The sequence below is a fragment of the Brassica oleracea genome, chromosome C7 (genome assembly GCF_000695525.1).
Source record: "Brassica oleracea var. oleracea cultivar TO1000 chromosome C7, BOL, whole genome shotgun sequence".
Taxonomy (NCBI): Eukaryota; Viridiplantae; Streptophyta; class Magnoliopsida; order Brassicales; family Brassicaceae; genus Brassica; species Brassica oleracea.
This window is the reverse complement of record NC_027754.1, coordinates 40434148-40450424: the sequence shown is the minus strand read 5'-3', so window position 1 is coordinate 40450424 and position 16277 is coordinate 40434148. Positions and strand designations below refer to the sequence as shown.

Sequence of the window (16277 nt, the reverse complement as noted above, 5' to 3'; positions counted from 1 at the left end):
CCACTTCACATGTGATGTTTGTCCTTTTATTTCAGAATTAAAATAAAATGAAAATTCTTAAAGAAAAGACATTTTGGTCGGATTAGCCAATCAGGAAATCAGGAAAGCAGCCCACTGTTTGGGTCTTTGGTTTTACCAAACTTCGCTCGAAATGGTTTCGCCGTTTCATAAAGGCCTGCGGATTCGTTGATTTGGTTTAGTCGGGTTATGTAGTTCAATTTTTGGTTAGTTCAGAAGAGCTGCCAAATCAACCCAAACAAATTACGGTTTGGTTTTAACAAATACGATTTTTTTTTCAAATTCGAACTAAACCAAAAATTTTAGGCTTTGGTTATTAGACTCCGGTTAACTGGGGTAGTTTCGGTTATATTTGAATTTTTTTGGTTAGTTGATTAGTTCGGTTTGTTGGTATAAATCAGGTTTTAGCTTAACTAAAATTTAAAAGCATACAAAATTGAGGTAACCAGTTGTCTAATACATGCGGCATTCTAGGAAAAAAATAAAACGCATTAAAAAAATTGACTAACCGAACCAATAACCGAATTGGTATTGAAAATATGGAATTAATATCGAAATATGTAGATCGGTTCAGAACTAATAACTGAACATGAACCGAAATAGTTGATTCTGTTCGGTTCAGCCTATATGATTGGGTCCATTTAAAACACTGTATTGATTCGGTTCAAAACCACATACAGTACTTAGTTTTATCATCAAGACTTGGAACCTACTACTAAGGAAATCTTATAAAAATAAAATAAAATAAAATCAAAAGAAGCTTTTGTTGACGTGCATTGGTATTAAGAGACTTGGCTATTGCAAATATATCCTGCAGAATAAATAATACAAGCTTTGGAATAGTCGTTATTACTTGTCAAGAAAGAAAAGCTGGTAGCATGACTTAAGCATCAACCGACACAGAAAGCATATTATTGCTTTCATTATCATATGTACAAAAAGGTAACTCAACTCTTTATAGACTTCACATTAAAGTGTTACTACTCAAGGTTGAGAATGAGGTCACGTGTGGTACACTGAGAGGAAGGACGAGTCAAAGAAATGCTGCATCTATTGGTCCTATAAAACTCTCTCCACTCATCAATCTTCGCCACTTCGTGATGAGACAAAGCAGGCATGCATCTCCTGTCCACAATCTCAAGTATCTTCTCCGTTCTCCCCAGATGCATCGCAGCTTCTCTCACCGACTCTTCCCTCACTTCCACCGCCGTCACCAAACACTTCATCCCGATCACCTGCGCCGCGTTGCAAAAGCATCCCGCCACTATGTCCAACACCATTCTCTCCACATCTTTCAACAGAGCCTCCTCCTCTGTTCCAACATCTCTCGACCCGTACTTGTTCAAAAGCGTTTGGCTGATTCGGTACATAGAGTTAGCCGCCAGAGTCTTGATGGGCCAGTGAGAAGGCTTATGCTTCATGCAAAATATCAGATTCTTCTGCCACAACTCTGTAAACTCTTTCTTAGCTAAACCCACCATCTCTTCAAGAACCTGTCTTGTTGTTTTCTGTTGTTTAGATAGTTTTCGAAGATCCACGTCGAGCCACTTATGGTAGAGATCAACTCCTAACCAAACCACTTCAGCAGCTTTCCTGCTGTTAGCTAACTCTCCTTCAGTGTCCAAAACGTCTTCAAACTTCTTCACATAGACCAACGCCTCGTTCACAGCCTTCACTAACTTCTTCAAAGAGCAAGGCTTTACGTTGGGAAGAGCAACAGCTATACTCGTCAGTGTTACTAAAGGAAGCGCCCAGCTATTAGGTGGCTCTCCAGAGGCTAACGAAACAACCTCATCGCTGTCGAAATCCCAAATCCCTTCAAACCCTTGCGAGATTGAAGTTGTTGCTGCTGCTTCCAAGAGCTCTATCAAGTTCACAGGCTGCTGTTTCCGACCCTTCTGTATCAAATGCTCCGTCGCCTCGCGGTTGCTGCGCGCCATGTAGTCCACCAGCTCCTCCTCTCCTTCAAGATGGAGAACAAATCGTCTCGTCGATAAAGAGGAAGAAGACTCGGAGTTTGAGACAGTACTCTCGAATTTGGAGGTGAATAATAAACAACACAACGAGATTCTGCTAACAAAGTAAACAGTGACGAAACGGAGAAACTTGCTAGCCAAGACTAACCCACGCTGCGTTGCGATGCAGACGTCAAGCATCCATCTGCTTACGTCGTGCGCAAGCTTCCTGCTTCGGCGACCGTGGAGCATCCAAAGGCTCAAGGGACGTTCTCTCTTCTCGGAGAGACACTCGAACCAATAGCTCTCTACTCTCAGCTCATCTCTCAAACTTTTCTTTGATGGACACCTCGAGTTCACCGCGCTGAACCACCTGCTCGCTGGAGCAATGGTTCCAAAGGCTATTGCAGCCCCCTGAGAGACTAGAACCAGAGTGGTCGACCATTTGTAATCAGACTCTCCGTTACAGAATCCAACCGACCGCGGCTGCAAGAAGTAAGACCTGACAATAGCTTCAGCTAAAGCAGCCGCACTCAAGAAACAGAGGAAGCCAGAGGCGGTGCACGTGACGGAGCGAGCCATCACGAACTGAGGGCTAGAGGTATGAGCCATCATCCAGAACTTCATCAGATCTTCTCTCAGCTTAGGCACTCCCTTTCTCCTCTCAGCGTACGAAGGACACTCCTTCAAAGCGAACTCGTACTTCTTCTTATACTTGAGCTCCAAGTAACGCTTCGTGGCGGGAATCGCGATCGCGGAGAAGCTCAAGATCATAAACACGAGAAGCATTAGAACGGTGACGAGAGCGTGCTCTCGAGTGAAAACGTAGATGGCGCCCGTCCCCAGCTGGATACAGATGTTGGCGACGTCGGTGACGACGAGAATCCCGAGAGCCACGAGGTTCATGAGGAGGTCTCGAGTGACCATGAAGCCTAGAGAAGGCATGGAGTTGGCCATCACGACGCAGAAGAAGACGCTGCTGCTGAGCTTGGCGAGCTGGTCTTGGCGACTAGGCATGGGAGTGTTGAGATCTAAAGAGAGTTTGACGCAGACGGAGATGAAAGTGAGAGTTGTGGCGTTGAGTGAGAAGTACTTGCAGGGGAACCAGTATTTACGGTGGCGGAAGGCGTGGAGAAGGTCGGCGAACATGGCGGCTCCGCAGATGAGTGAAGCGGTAGCTACGTAGATGCCTATGGAGGGTAAAGGTTTGCTGAACTCTGCATCGGTTAGATTCCCGTGGGAGTCGCACCCCATCACTAGATCTCTTTCTCTCTTACTTCTCTCGAGTCTTCTGTTTGTGTGTGTTTGTTGATGTTGATAAAAGATTGAGAATCTTCAAAGAACTTTTTTAGTATTTTGTTCATTCAAAAAGTTGTTTGACTTGTCTGAAGTAAGACTTATTCAGAGACAGAGACAGAGACCCGACTGTTTGTTCACTAACACACGGCTCTAATCCTATGTAGGGCTTTTCTCTGGGCTTTTAAGTGTTCGTCTACAACAACCACACGATCTGTTTTTTTTTTTTGAGAAAAAAAAAATTAAGGACTATGACAATTGAATTGGGTATGTAAGAGAGATCAAGAAATAATTGGAAGATTAGAGAAAGTCTTGGTGAATTTGAAAACAAGAGAGAAAGTGACAAGTTTTGACAAGACTCGGACAAATTTCTCTTGAAAAATTTGAGCACAATTTTAAGTTGTAACACAAATTTTTATACCATAAGTCAACTAGTCATATATATATGTATACAAACCAAATTTGCTGTTTTTGTGAGGTGTGGGTGCTACTAATGAAATATAACCAAAGCATTAACTAGATCATTGTTTATAATCTTATACTAATAACCGGTTTGAGTCAACTGGCCGCTGAACCAGAAGGTTGTGAAGTAAAAAAATATTAAGACAAAATCTACAGGTCAGATTGGGTTCTGTTCTGTCTGATAAGCCTTAAAAAGAGTTCACCAACCCACAAAACTAAAGGTTGAATAAAGTACAGGTCACCACCTCCATTTTTGTTCTTTTACTTTTATAAGGTTCATATAATAATAACAAATGTACATAAAAAAAACAAAAAAAACAAATGTACATATAATTCTTGCTAAGTGTTGTTTGTCTAATCCTCTTATCATTGTTTCATCTAATAAGTTAATAACTAAACCATAAGACTTGGAAGCAAAGAAGGGCAGAGATATGAAAATCCTTTTTTTAATTCAAAGAGAGATATTGAGTGACTTCCACTAATACAAAGAAACCTTAGTTTGTGCAATATTTTGCGGTTAAGCTATTAATTGCTGAGGCAACACCTTTTCATCCTTTTGCTTTCCTTCTTCCAAGTTTCAACCCATCTCATTCTTTTTAGCAATCAAACTTACAAACTCACTTGGATAATGTACAGTTTTCATTCAAAATTATCATAATTGTTATCTGTTGTTACCTACATTCACAACCTTATCAGAACTAATAAAGACAAAAGGATACAAGAGAATATGATTGTTAATTTACTGAAAAAAAAACAGAAAGAAAAAAAAGGGTTTCACCAAACGAAATACTTCAATCATTTTAATTACCTTTATCCTGATGATTAGTGTCTTTATATCTGTCATATGCTGCCTCTCCTTCCAACTCCTTTTGGATTATTCTCTGCTTCTCTTGCTTTACACATTTATAATTTCCATTTGAGGTCGAACCATATCCCTGTTTTTAATTTAATTTATTTTCACACAATGTGCCTTTAGATAAAATAAAACCCATTAGTTAACGTTTGGAACATGAAAAATATGCGCTAGCCGGTAACTTTGATGATGAACAAAATCTAAAGGACAGTAACTTACAACCTTTCATTTACTTGGCCATGTAAAATCATAGTGAAAAAAATCCATGTAACTGAGAGAGAAAGTCAAATAAAATAATAGAATTGAAAGCATTTTAGAATTGAAAATTAATGAAATGAAATGAGTAATGAAAGAGAGAGATAAGTAGAGGTAAGGGTTGGTTACTGTCAATGGCTTGAAACAGAGACGGTTGCTTGAGAATGGGGAAAAGAAAATAAGTAAGTTTAACTCTCTCTCTCTCTCCTTAAACATCAATTCCTTAAAGGAATGGTCTCTCTCTATAAAAGCTTGTGTGTATATATATTAAACTCCTCTGTACCATTCCTTTAAACTGCTTACACCAAAACTCATTATCTATACTGCAAACAAAGAAGGGAAGAGCCTTTGAAAGTAACAATGACTGCAGGAGAAAACCCTTTTGCATCAAACACCTCTTCTCTGCAAAGCCAGCTTAAAGGTTCTTCTTTTCTTCTCTATGATTTTTATTTCCTCAAATCCTTCTGAGTACTTGCTTAACGTTTGAGGGATGTTCTGCTTTCTTTTCATTTATATTACTACAGAAAAGGACAAGGAGCTTTTGGCTGCTAAAGCTGAAATTGAGGCTTTGAGAACAAATGAAGAGCTCAAAAACAGAGCATTTGAGGAGGTATGTTAGCATAAAAACATGACCATTCCTATTTTTATGATCATCATCTATGTTCATGATGATTTCTCATATTTAAAATCACTTCTTCTAGTTTCTTGAGCTCTGCTGATGCTACTTGTTTGTGCTTCAGCTTACAGAAAACGTGAGGAAGTGGGAGGAAAGACTTGGACAAAAGGTGCGTTTTCTCTCAAAGACTATATGATATTTGTGATGGAACTCATGTCAAAAAAAAACATTTAGAAATGGATTCAGAAAGAATAGTAAAAACTAAGTTAAGATTGTGTCATGGAAGAGCAGGAGGTGGAGATGAAGAAGCTAGAAGAAGAGAAGGAAGATGCATTGGCTGCACAGGAAGCTGCAGAAGAAGCACTTAGGAGGGTTTACACTCACGAACATGAAGATGATTCTCTACCCCTAGAATCAGTTATAGCTCCTCTTGAAGCTCAGATCAAGTTTCAAAAGCATCAGGTCTTGATTATATAGCTTCTTGTTTTGTTCTTACAAGCATCATGGCTTGACTATATAGCTTTCTTGTGTGTGTTTAACAGATCTCTGTGCTTCAAGAAGACAAGAAAGCTTTGGAACGGCTGACAAAGTCAAAAGAATCAGCGCTTCTTGAAGCAGAGAGAATCTTGAAAAGTGCACTTGAACGTGCTTTGATTGTTGAGGAGGTTCAGAACCACAACTTTGAGCTTAGACGACAGATTGAGATCTTCCAGGAAGAGTACAAGTTTCTCGAGAAAATCAACCGCCAGAAAGTGTTGGAGATTGAGAAGCTCTCTCAAACTATTGGAGAGCTGGAGGAAGCAATCTTGGCAGGAGGAACAGCTGCAAATGCAGTTAGAGACTATCGCCGCCAAATCTCTCAGCTTAATGCAAGTGTCCTGTTAATTTCTTCTAATTAAACTCTCACATTTGTTTTTAAAAACTCATAAGATGTTTTCAAACAGGAAGAGAAAAGAACATTGGAGAGAGAGCTGGCTAGAGTCAAAGTGTCAGCAAGTAGAGTGGCTCTTGCCGTTGCTAACGAGTGGAAAGATGAGAATGATAGAGTAATGCCTGTAAAGCAATGGCTTGAAGAGAGAAGGCTTCTCCATGTAACTACTCTTTTCACTTACACAACCAAATACACAAAACTGAGTATTGTTTTTGTGAAATTTTTGTATCTTGTGTGCAGGGAGAAATGCAGAAACTGAAAGATAAACTAGCTGTTTCAGAGAGAACAGCCAAGGCTGAAACACAGCTAAAGGTGGTTGGTTATATTTTTAAATCTTGTGTCAAAAGTAAGTGTAGTTTCTAATGCCTTAATCTATACAGGAGAGGTTGAAGCTGAGGCTGAAAACAATAGAAGATGGCTTGAAGGGTTCTATCTCTCAAACAACTACAAAAACTGAAAAATCTGGCAAGATTTTAGGATTCTTGACGAGTGGTGGTGGTGGTGGATCAAAGAAAAGGTCTAGTTCTCAGCCACGAGGCTCAATTACAGGAAGAATCCATGCTCTGAATCAGCCAACCAATAGAGCTGCAGAGACTGATGGAAAAGAGAACTCGAAGATTTCAGCAAACGGATTATCTGATCAGGATGCTAAGGGAGAAGATATGGTGTCAGGGTTCTTGTATGACAGGCTTCAGAAGGAAGTGATTGCTCTAAGGAAGGTTTGTGAGAGTAAAGAGGGTACTATAAATGCTAAAAATGAAGAAATCAAGGTGAACTGCAATCTTTTTTCTTGTTGTTTTATTGCTTCAGTTATATGAAACTTGCTTAACAAGTTAACATCGCCTTTGTATTCAGATGTTGTTGAAGAAAGTGGATGCTCTAACGAAAGCTATTGAAGTGGAGACAAAGAAGGCAAAGAGGGAAGCTGCGGCTAGAGAGAAGGAAAACACATTGGCCTTGTTGAACGAAGAACCGAAACAATGTAGAAAAGCAAACTTACCTCGAAGGTTTGGTCATCATTTCATTTTTTTGTCTTCGAGAAATATAAACAGTCAAACTTCATGACAAAGTTGATATTTATATGTCTACTATGCTAACGTTGTGCAGCCGTGTACACAATTCACGTTGAAGATCCTAGAGGAAGACGAAGCTTGGGAATGAATATATTAAAAGAGGTGTACATATGGAGTGTTTGGTGGGTTATAGAACGTGGAAGTAAAGCTTCAATTAAAGAAGAAACGTGTGTGTGACTGTGTGTGTTATATTGTTTGGATTGTAAACCATGAGTGATTAGCTATTATCATGATAACTTAAAAGTAAATCAGAGTCTTCTCGACACAAAAAAAAAAAAAAACAGGAGAACACAAGATGATCTCTATAGTAGCAAAAAGATCTGAACATGAACCAAACATTAATTGTATATATCATTTTTATTACAGCAAATAAGAAGAGACATTATATACAAAGACTGTTTCTCTTTCTCTCAAGAAGTGAGAAGGAACCATATAGAAAAAAAAAATGAAAGGCATGATTGAAGTCTCTATTAACATGGTACTCAGTGTAAGGTGATGTTGCCTGCTGTATAGAAGCGCAAGCCGTTGGAGGAAGAAACTAGTTTGATACCTCTGTGAATCTTGTGAGAGCATCGGTACGGTTTAGGAACAGAGAGTGGTTTGATGGAACAAGCCTTGTCTAGGTCAGGAATTGCATGTAGGTCAGAAGGAAGATCGATGGTGAATTGCCCAAAATCATTTGTGACAGCTTTGATCACTTTGGATCTCCTTCTATGTCCAGTATGGCACATGATGCCAACGGTAGCACCTGCATGACGACGATTATGTGTTAGAGAAGTTCCAATAAGGGACATGAACTTATTTACTCAATATTGATCATTTTCAGTACGTACCAGAAATAGGATCGGAGGAGGAAGATAGAAGAGAGGCGGTGAGGATGACGGAGGAGAGTTTGAGTTCGCCGTAGCCAGCTATCTCCACCATCTCCTTTCTGGTCCATCTCATTCTGTCACCAACTGCTTCCCCCAAAGCCACCATGAAGACCAAAGTCAAGGCACGGAACAAGAACCTCATCTCCAATTTTTCTGATACTATAATTATGTAAACAACTACCAATTGGCTATGAAATGGAACAAGCAAGCGTCTGTATATATATATATATATATATATACACAATAGATGATGGATTGGTTGTGTAAGATTAAAGGATAGGATGGCCTTCATATGTCTTTTTCTTATAAATAAAATAAAAAGGAAAAAGCCTCTTCCTTCATTTGACTTTTATATTCTTTGGTCAATTTGCCTGTCTCCATAACAATAAATAATGATATATGTCTTTATTAATACACACGCCAATTCTAAGCAATTACTTGTTTACCTAATAATTGTTTCTTCTTCTTCTAATTAATTCATAAGTTGATAATTGTTTTTATATCTTCTTTTAATTAATTAATTAATTGATATTTGTTTTATTTTCTAATTAGTTAATAAATTGATATTTGTTTCTTCTTCTTCTTCATTAAAATTAAGAAATTGATAGCATATTTTTATTAATTAACAAATTTGATAAGTGTTTGGTTAAACATTAATAAATTTGTAATGTCTTTTATCTTTCCTAATATTATTGTTTCAAAGTCTAACCTAAATTTGGAGGGATGGGTCAGAATTCACAAATATTCAAGCCTGCCCCAACTGTTTTTCTTTTCTTCTAGACATTTGTAGCATTTGAACAAACACATTATCATATCATTTCTTTTTCTCCTTTTTGGGATGTGTTTTTGTGTGAGTTGGTTGTCGAATGAAAAATACAAAAAAGTTTATCTGAATGATGTGTTTATGATAATATATAATCTTAAAACTCAGAAAGAAGATGATTGAATATAGTTCAAAGTTTTAATTGCATTTGCAGCATTTATGAAAACAAGTTCAACAAATTTTTATATAAAAATGAAAATCAATTTAACATTTTAACCAAAAAACAAGATTATATAGATTCCAAAAAAAAGTCTTCAGAAAAGAAAACACTTGTTAATAAAATATTATCCACGTAAGGAAGGGGTTTAGTTGACCCACATACAAACACCATTTATGGCTGCTAGCCTGCTACTTCTGTTGAATGTCTTCCTACTTCCTTGGCATCTGCCCCACCATACACACAATCTGTAGAAGGAACGTACGATCATTTTGGTCAAAACGGCAACAGCTTTTCTCTAATTTATAATTTCGCCACCAAATAAATTAGTTTCTTACAATTAAGTTCCAATGTTTAGATATTGATCAAAATAGCCCACGTTTTGGTGTTTGGGCCTCACATTGTCGGATCCGAAAGTGTCTCTCGAGTTTCCGTAGATCATGGCCTCATCGTCTTGCCCAAGCGCCAGAAGCTTCTTTATCCCAAAGTCGGAAACAAGCTCTCCGATGACTCGCTGTTGCTCTCTCAGATCCCGAGAATGAAATGAATTGAAAGTTTTGGATTTTTATTTTAATTCAGTACAACGGAAGATGATATAATAGTAGATCAAGCGACATCTCAGGACATTGTTGATGACTTTGAGCTTGGTAAGGACGAAATGGGTTGATGTTAAAGACAAAGAGCTTAACAAGCAGAAGCTGAGGAGAAGAATTGATCAGTACAAGGTCTGTTCTTTGTCTTAAAAGAGTCGTGATTTTAATAATCAGTACGAATGACGCTTGAAAGATATTAGTTGCTCGTAAATGGTCAGTGATCTAATGCTGACTCAGTACCTTCTGGCGATAACAGACCTTGATGATTTGAGTTCTTTGGATCATATATAGCAGAGCAGATAGGAGTCATTCACAGAAGATAACATCAAAAGGCGCAGGCAGGCACACATAACTTTCTTTTAATCTTATCGACTTTGTTTAGATATGTTGTTACTGCCTACTTTGCATGTTTTCTACTAAGCAATAGGATGATTGCAGCAAGTTAAGAAAATGACTATATTAATATTATTATTTATGTTATATCAATGTTAAGAAAATGATTTTCTTTCTATTTTAAGAGTACATGCTACATACTTTAAGGTTTCTTATTTTAGGATTCAAAGATTTTGATGTCTAAAAATAGAATGATGGATAAAGGAAAAGGAGAAGGAAGGCCTTAAGAGGGACAAAAGGACATAAGCGCAAAACATGGCGACCCTTTGGTTCATTGTTTGGAAGAAGAAACATCCTGAGGATCAACATCAATCTCTCTCTCTTTCTGTTCCATCACGGTAAAAGTAAAACAAAGACAAACACTTTGTGTTTGAGGGAGGATCAATGGCGAAGATGAGAGCTGATGCTCCGGTGATGCCTCCGGAGACTCTTCCTCGGAGCAGTGAGGTGGGAGAGATTGACACACGTGCTCCCTTCCAATCCGTTAGAGACGCCGTTAGTTTATTCCGTCAAGTTAGCTTCCCAAAGCAGCAGCAACAACAACAACAACAGCGTCTCTCCTCCTCCACCTCATCCTCTCAGGTACCCTATCATTCACCCTTCTCTCATTTTCATTCTGCATTGTTCTGAAATAGCTTTTGTTTCTTTCTTTCTTTGAAGGATGCACCGGATGTGTCGGCCGAAAAGGAGACGCAGCTTCTATTAGCAGAACAAGAAATGGAGAGAGTCCAGCTATGTCTTGATACCTCTGTCAAAGCGAAAGCAAAAGCACTCTCCGACCTCGACTCTGCTCAGAGGAAGGCATCTGATTTGAGGGCTAAACTAGAAGCCACCAAACAATCCAGAAAATCCGCCATCATGACCAAACACACAATGACTCAACGGTTAGAGCAGCTCCAATCCGAAAACCAAGAAACAGAGAGCGTAAGAGAGGATTACATCTTATCCACCGCAGAGCTGTTCATGGCGAAGCGGGAGCTAAAGGAAATCAAACAAGAATTCAGCATTTCCGTGGAAGAGAGGTTAGCTGAGCTTCAAAAAGCAGAGGAAGCAGAGTGTTCATCAGTGGTTAACTCCCGAAAGATCAAAGACATGACGGAGGAGATAGCCGAGATGCGGGACACTGTTCTGAGACTGAACACCGATGCTGATAAGAAAAAGGAGGAAGAGGTAAAGATAAACGAGGAGAGAATGGCTGCGAGGGAAACTTACGCGGCAAGGAAGCGAGAGGCTGAGCAGAGGCTGGAGGATCTGAGGCGAGATTGCGACCCTGAACTGAGGAAAGAGATAGATGAGCTAGCGGAGATATCCGCGGGGAACGAGCGTTTACAGGAGGAGATCAAACTCGCTCGTGAACTCAACGAGGCCAAGAGCGAGATGCAAGAGATTTGCGATGAAGAGAGATCATACAAAAGCTTGGTGGGGTCGCTGACGGTGGAGCTGGACGGAGTGCAGAGAGAGAACAGAGACCTGAAGGAAAACGAAAAGGAGAGACGAGAAGTCGAGGAAGGAGAATGGGTTGAAGCGAGCCGTAAGGTCGAAGTAATAATGCGTGAAGCAGAGGAAACAAGACAACAAGCTGAAGAGATGAGGATGCTCGTCGACGAACTCAGGAGAGAAGCAGCAGCCACGCATATGTCGATGGGTGAAGCAGTGAAACAGCTGGAGATAGTTGGAAAAGCCGTGAAGAAAGCCAAAACGGCTGAGAAGAGAGCTGTGGAAGACATGAGAGTGCTTACCGATAAGAAGGAGAGCTTGACGCATGGTGAGCCTGACAAGAAGATTAGGATATCGCTGAAAGAGTACGAGGAGTTGAGAGGGAGGCATGAAGAGTCGGAGAGAATGGTACAGTACAAAGCGAAAACGGTTGCTGCGCAGCTGGAAGAGATCAACGCGAGCAGAGTGGAAGGGGAGAGAATGTTGGAGGAGAAGTTGAAAGAGATCGAAGAGGTGAATGATGCGATTGATGCTGCTTTGAGAAATGCAGAGATCGCAGAGGAAGCACACTGCATCGTCGATGCTGAACTTAGAAAGTGGAAACCACAAGAATTGTAGGAGATGATGATGGTATTGATGGTTTAGGTGATTAGGGTACTTACTAGAATGTCCATACCAACATATATATACATATGTTGATAATCTACTCAGAGTTGTTGATAAGTGCATTTATACTGAAACAAAGACTTGAAACATAATTTTTAAGGCCATCTCTCTTTTGTTCACGTTTGGATGTGAAATTGAACATAATATTGTAATAGACTAGGAAATGCATACAAGATACAACGACCATTTGTCTCTCTTTTTTTCTTCCCATTTATGAGACTCCATTTTGCAAATTCCTAGTTAGTTATTGTCCTCTTTAACTTCAATTTAGTGAAACTAGGAGTTTGGCCCGCCCTACGGACGGGTTAGTAATTGAAAAATTACATAATATATTATCAATTTTATTGAGTATTTCAAAATTATTAGTTTACTTTAATTTGAAAACGATCTCTATTTTTAATATGTAGGATTTGTTATTCTTATTATAGGTAAAATTTACAATTATAATACAAAACATTACAATTATACATGTATTTCAAATTCATAAAATTACAACTATACATTTTTATATATTATCTATTTTGAGAAACGGTAATATTTTGTTGAAATTATGTTTTTTGTATCTATATTATGTTTTTTCCAACGTATCTTTTGATTTTTTTTGTTGAAAACTTGAAATACTGATAAATACTTACATACTATAATTAACTTTATTGTTAGTTTCAGAGAATCTAACGTTCTTGGTTGTTTGCAAAGCAAATACTGGTGTGAAAAAATAGGGTATACATATCAAAAAAGCTGTTGTGTATTTATATATTGTTTGCTTTTCTACTTAAAACCATAAAATAAGAGGTGAAATTCATTTAAATATCCTCTCTTGACTTTTGTGGTTATAGGATATGTTGAGAGAAGTGCAAATACACCTCCTAGCTTTTAGTATGTCATTCATAACCTTCCAATCTTACCATATGATTCAAGTGTAGGTGAAGATAATTTAGGCACTACATAACACACATATGTAAATATATTGGTATTGCGTATGTACTACGTATTTTATATTTTTCAAGTCTGAAAGTTTCATCCTTGGCCTTATTTCTTTGTGATATTGTGATACATACTAAATAGTTATCTCTTCTGTGATAAAAACCATCAAAGAATGCACAAAAGATGTCATCTTAAAGCTATTTGACTCAAACTTTGAGTGAGTGTGACTTCTTCCCACTTCCAAGTGGACCGACTTTCCAGCTAAATTGAGAAAGAAAATAGGCCAAATCTATGATGAGACCAGCAAACTTAAACTTCTTTAGGTAATCTTCATCGACAAAGGAAGCATGGTTTGGTCTTATATCTTCTGCAGTCGTCAGGAGATACAGTGAACAACTTTCTCTTTGGGTAAAAAATCTCTTTGGAAATCAGGAAGAACCATTCCAGAACTACTCCATCACCATAAGCTTCTTCTCTCTTAAAACGCGCCAAGATATCACTGTTAAGAGTTGTAGCATCCGCAAGCTGTAAAATTGATCACCCAGACATGTCAATCTCGATATGAAGCATCTCTTCCTTTGTTTCCATAAACATCATTTTTCCAAAATGATACCGGATCTGGAAATACCTACAGTCTCTCGGCTTTAATACCCAATTTTGATCCCCCAACTCGTGAAAAAAGGGCGACAAGAGAGTAGAGTACAGCTTTCGTAGACTTGATCATATCCTCCACTTGTTCCATGACACATTTTTCTGATTCAGATAGAGCTACAATTGTCTTCATCACTGTTAGATATCTAGTCCAAGTCTTAGGACAGTATGAAAGAAATCCAGGACTGTCTTCTTGCAAGATCGACTCAGTAATGTCCATGCTCATCTTCAATGTACACAGTAAAGAAACTGTGTACACAGCCGACCATTAAAGTAACTAGTTAATTCGGGTGCTACGCCTCGGGTTAAATTTTATTAAAACTAGGAAAAAAAAACCAAAAAAAATTCAAAGGTTTCAATTTTTATATAGTATAAATTTTTTTTATTTTTTTCATTAAGAAAACTGTGTGCTGTCTTTTCTTAAAATAAAAACGTCATGAAGTGCGGTTATGATAAGTGGAAACGCTAGACAGTTAGGTAAATGAGCGACAAATACAGGTTGATGCATCGCTGGATTTGCTGGAAATCAACCCGTCTCTTCGCCTTCTTCTCTTGTCGTCTTTGTGATCAGGGGATCTCGATATCTCAATGTCTTACGCTTATCTCTTCAAGTACATCATCATCGGCGATACTGGTAACTCCTCCTCCCATCTTCTTTCTGAATCGAGATGAACAACCATTCATTGATCGATGTTGATTTCTGGTAAAATTCAGGAGTAGGGAAGTCATGCCTTCTGCTACAGTTCACCGATAAGAGGTTTCAGCCGGTGCATGATCTCACCATTGGTGTTGAATTTGGGGCTAGGATGATCACCATCGACAACAAGCCCCTCAAACTCCAGATCTGGGATACCGTACTCACTCTCTCTTTTTTTTTTTTGAAATTTTGTGCACTTTGCTCAATCTTGAAACACTCGTATGATCCTTGACTCAATTGCAGGCTGGTCAAGAATCGTTTAGGTCTATTACAAGGTCTTACTATAGAGGAGCTGCAGGTGCATTGCTTGTCTATGATATCACAAGGTGAAACCACTACTAGCTAAAGTTTCCTTTTTTTGTAACTAGACAGTCACAGTATATATTGTTCTTCGTTGGCAGGAGGGAGACGTTTAACCATCTGGCCAGCTGGCTCGAGGATGCGAGGCAGCATGCAAACGCGAATATGACGATAATGCTCATTGGGAATAAGTGTGATCTTGCACACAGAAGGGCAGTGACCACGGAGGAAGGAGAGCAGTTTGCAAAGGAGCACGGTCTTATTTTCATGGAAGCCTCTGCCAAGACTGCTCAGAATGTCGAAGAGGTAACTAAACCCTCCCTTTGCAGTTCCAGTGTGATTGTTTAGGCTTTAAACGTAGATTTCTAAAGCGTTTTGTTCATATATGAGAAGGATTAAGTCGGTTACAACTATAACATAGAAAAAGATAACTAGTGTGTCCCATCCCACGAAAGTTCTCCCTACTTGTTCTACGCTTTACACGCCAGTAGAAATGCTAAATTAGGCGTGAGTGTGATGATGTGTGTTGCGTTTTATGAAAATTTGGCTAGGCATTCATAAAGACAGCGGCAACAATATACAAAAAGATTGAAGATGGTGTGTTTGATGTGTCAAATGAGTCGTATGGAATTAAAGTTGGATATGGAGGCATCCCGGGGCCATCAGGTGGAAGAGACGGATCCACGTCGCAAGGAGGAGGTTGTTGCGGCTAAGATTGGGAATGGTGTCTATGTCATATAAAGCAAAAATCTCTTCTGTTTAAATTATATAGTTTTGTAAATCGTTTGGTTTTCGATTTGGTGACTTTGTGTTGTGTTGGATTTCGGATCATTCATTTATCTATAAGATGTGTTTTGCATATCAAGGGATATGGTTGAGAGGTAGGATATGATTTTGGAACAGATTGTTATTGTATGGCTAACATAATAACACAACAACCAGTTATTATAACAAAAAAATAACATAATAACCAGTTACAAATAACATAATAACCAGTTATTGTATGGCTAACCCAATAACGAAAGTTTCGTAAGGGGACTGAAGCAGACTACCATGAGACAAAAGATCTTCTTTCAAAAGAGATTCAATTCGGAACTCTTATATGTCCAAGGTTCAATATTGAAATAATTTCAGAGGTTTTTCCTGACTTTGTCCGTGTCAACAAACAATTCGAAATGCCTCGACTTTTTTAGAACAGGTCTGGGTCAAATAGCAATGATTCGAAGCACTTATTTTTACACTATTTCGGAAACCCAAGGACTCAATCGTATGGATATGTAAAATACAGGATTTCCAATCCTAGCA

The 16277-nt window shown here is 38.6% G+C and overlaps 5 protein-coding genes across 10 annotated transcripts; 3 read left to right on the top strand and 2 right to left on the bottom strand.

Moving 5' to 3' along the window:
• Positions 1–835: 835 nt before the first annotated feature.
• LOC106303689 lies at positions 836–3333 on the bottom strand. Of its 2 annotated transcripts, XM_013739991.1 has the most exons (2): positions 1357–3333; positions 1156–1225 (listed from the first exon to the last, which is right to left on the bottom strand). In XM_013739991.1, the coding sequence occupies exons 1-2, from the start codon at positions 3225–3227 to the stop codon at positions 1156–1158; spliced, it is 1941 nt and encodes a 646-aa protein (XP_013595445.1). In that variant the 5' UTR covers positions 3228–3333. The 2 variants fall into 2 exon arrangements, with proteins under 2 accessions (XP_013595444.1, XP_013595445.1); XM_013739990.1 differs by having other exon boundaries at positions 836–3333.
• Positions 3334–5111: 1778 nt separating this feature from the next.
• Positions 5112–7707, top strand: LOC106303686 (microtubule-associated protein 70-5-like). The gene is made up of 10 exons (XM_013739988.1): positions 5112–5260; positions 5364–5449; positions 5580–5624; positions 5747–5917; positions 5998–6324; positions 6400–6546; positions 6627–6698; positions 6767–7156; positions 7242–7393; positions 7494–7707. The coding sequence occupies exons 1-10, from the start codon at positions 5200–5202 to the stop codon at positions 7513–7515; spliced, it is 1473 nt and encodes a 490-aa protein (XP_013595442.1). The 5' UTR covers positions 5112–5199; the 3' UTR covers positions 7516–7707.
• Positions 7708–7786: 79 nt separating this feature from the next.
• On the bottom strand, positions 7787–8541 carry LOC106303688. Its single transcript, XM_013739989.1, has 2 exons — positions 8293–8541; positions 7787–8207 (listed from the first exon to the last, which is right to left on the bottom strand). The coding sequence occupies exons 1-2, from the start codon at positions 8471–8473 to the stop codon at positions 7942–7944; spliced, it is 447 nt and encodes a 148-aa protein (XP_013595443.1). The 5' UTR covers positions 8474–8541; the 3' UTR covers positions 7787–7941.
• A 1179-nt stretch (positions 8542–9720) lies between these two features.
• LOC106303685 (putative WEB family protein At4g17210) lies at positions 9721–12579 on the top strand. 5 transcript variants are annotated; one of them, XM_013739987.1, is made up of 3 exons: positions 9721–10036; positions 10502–10879; positions 10958–12579. In XM_013739987.1, the coding sequence occupies exons 2-3, from the start codon at positions 10682–10684 to the stop codon at positions 12350–12352; spliced, it is 1593 nt and encodes a 530-aa protein (XP_013595441.1). In that variant the 5' UTR covers positions 9721–10036; positions 10502–10681; the 3' UTR covers positions 12353–12579. The 5 variants fall into 5 exon arrangements, 4 of the variants coding, with proteins under 4 accessions (XP_013595441.1, XP_013595440.1, XP_013595439.1 ...); XM_013739986.1 differs by having other exon boundaries at positions 10488–10879; XM_013739985.1 differs by having other exon boundaries at positions 10468–10879.
• Positions 12580–14496: 1917 nt separating this feature from the next.
• LOC106303684 (ras-related protein RABB1c-like) lies at positions 14497–15833 on the top strand. Its single transcript, XM_013739983.1, has 5 exons — positions 14497–14609; positions 14690–14829; positions 14916–14998; positions 15074–15278; positions 15524–15833. The coding sequence occupies exons 1-5, from the start codon at positions 14564–14566 to the stop codon at positions 15683–15685; spliced, it is 636 nt and encodes a 211-aa protein (XP_013595437.1). The 5' UTR covers positions 14497–14563; the 3' UTR covers positions 15686–15833.
• The last annotated feature ends 444 nt before the right edge of the window (positions 15834–16277 follow it).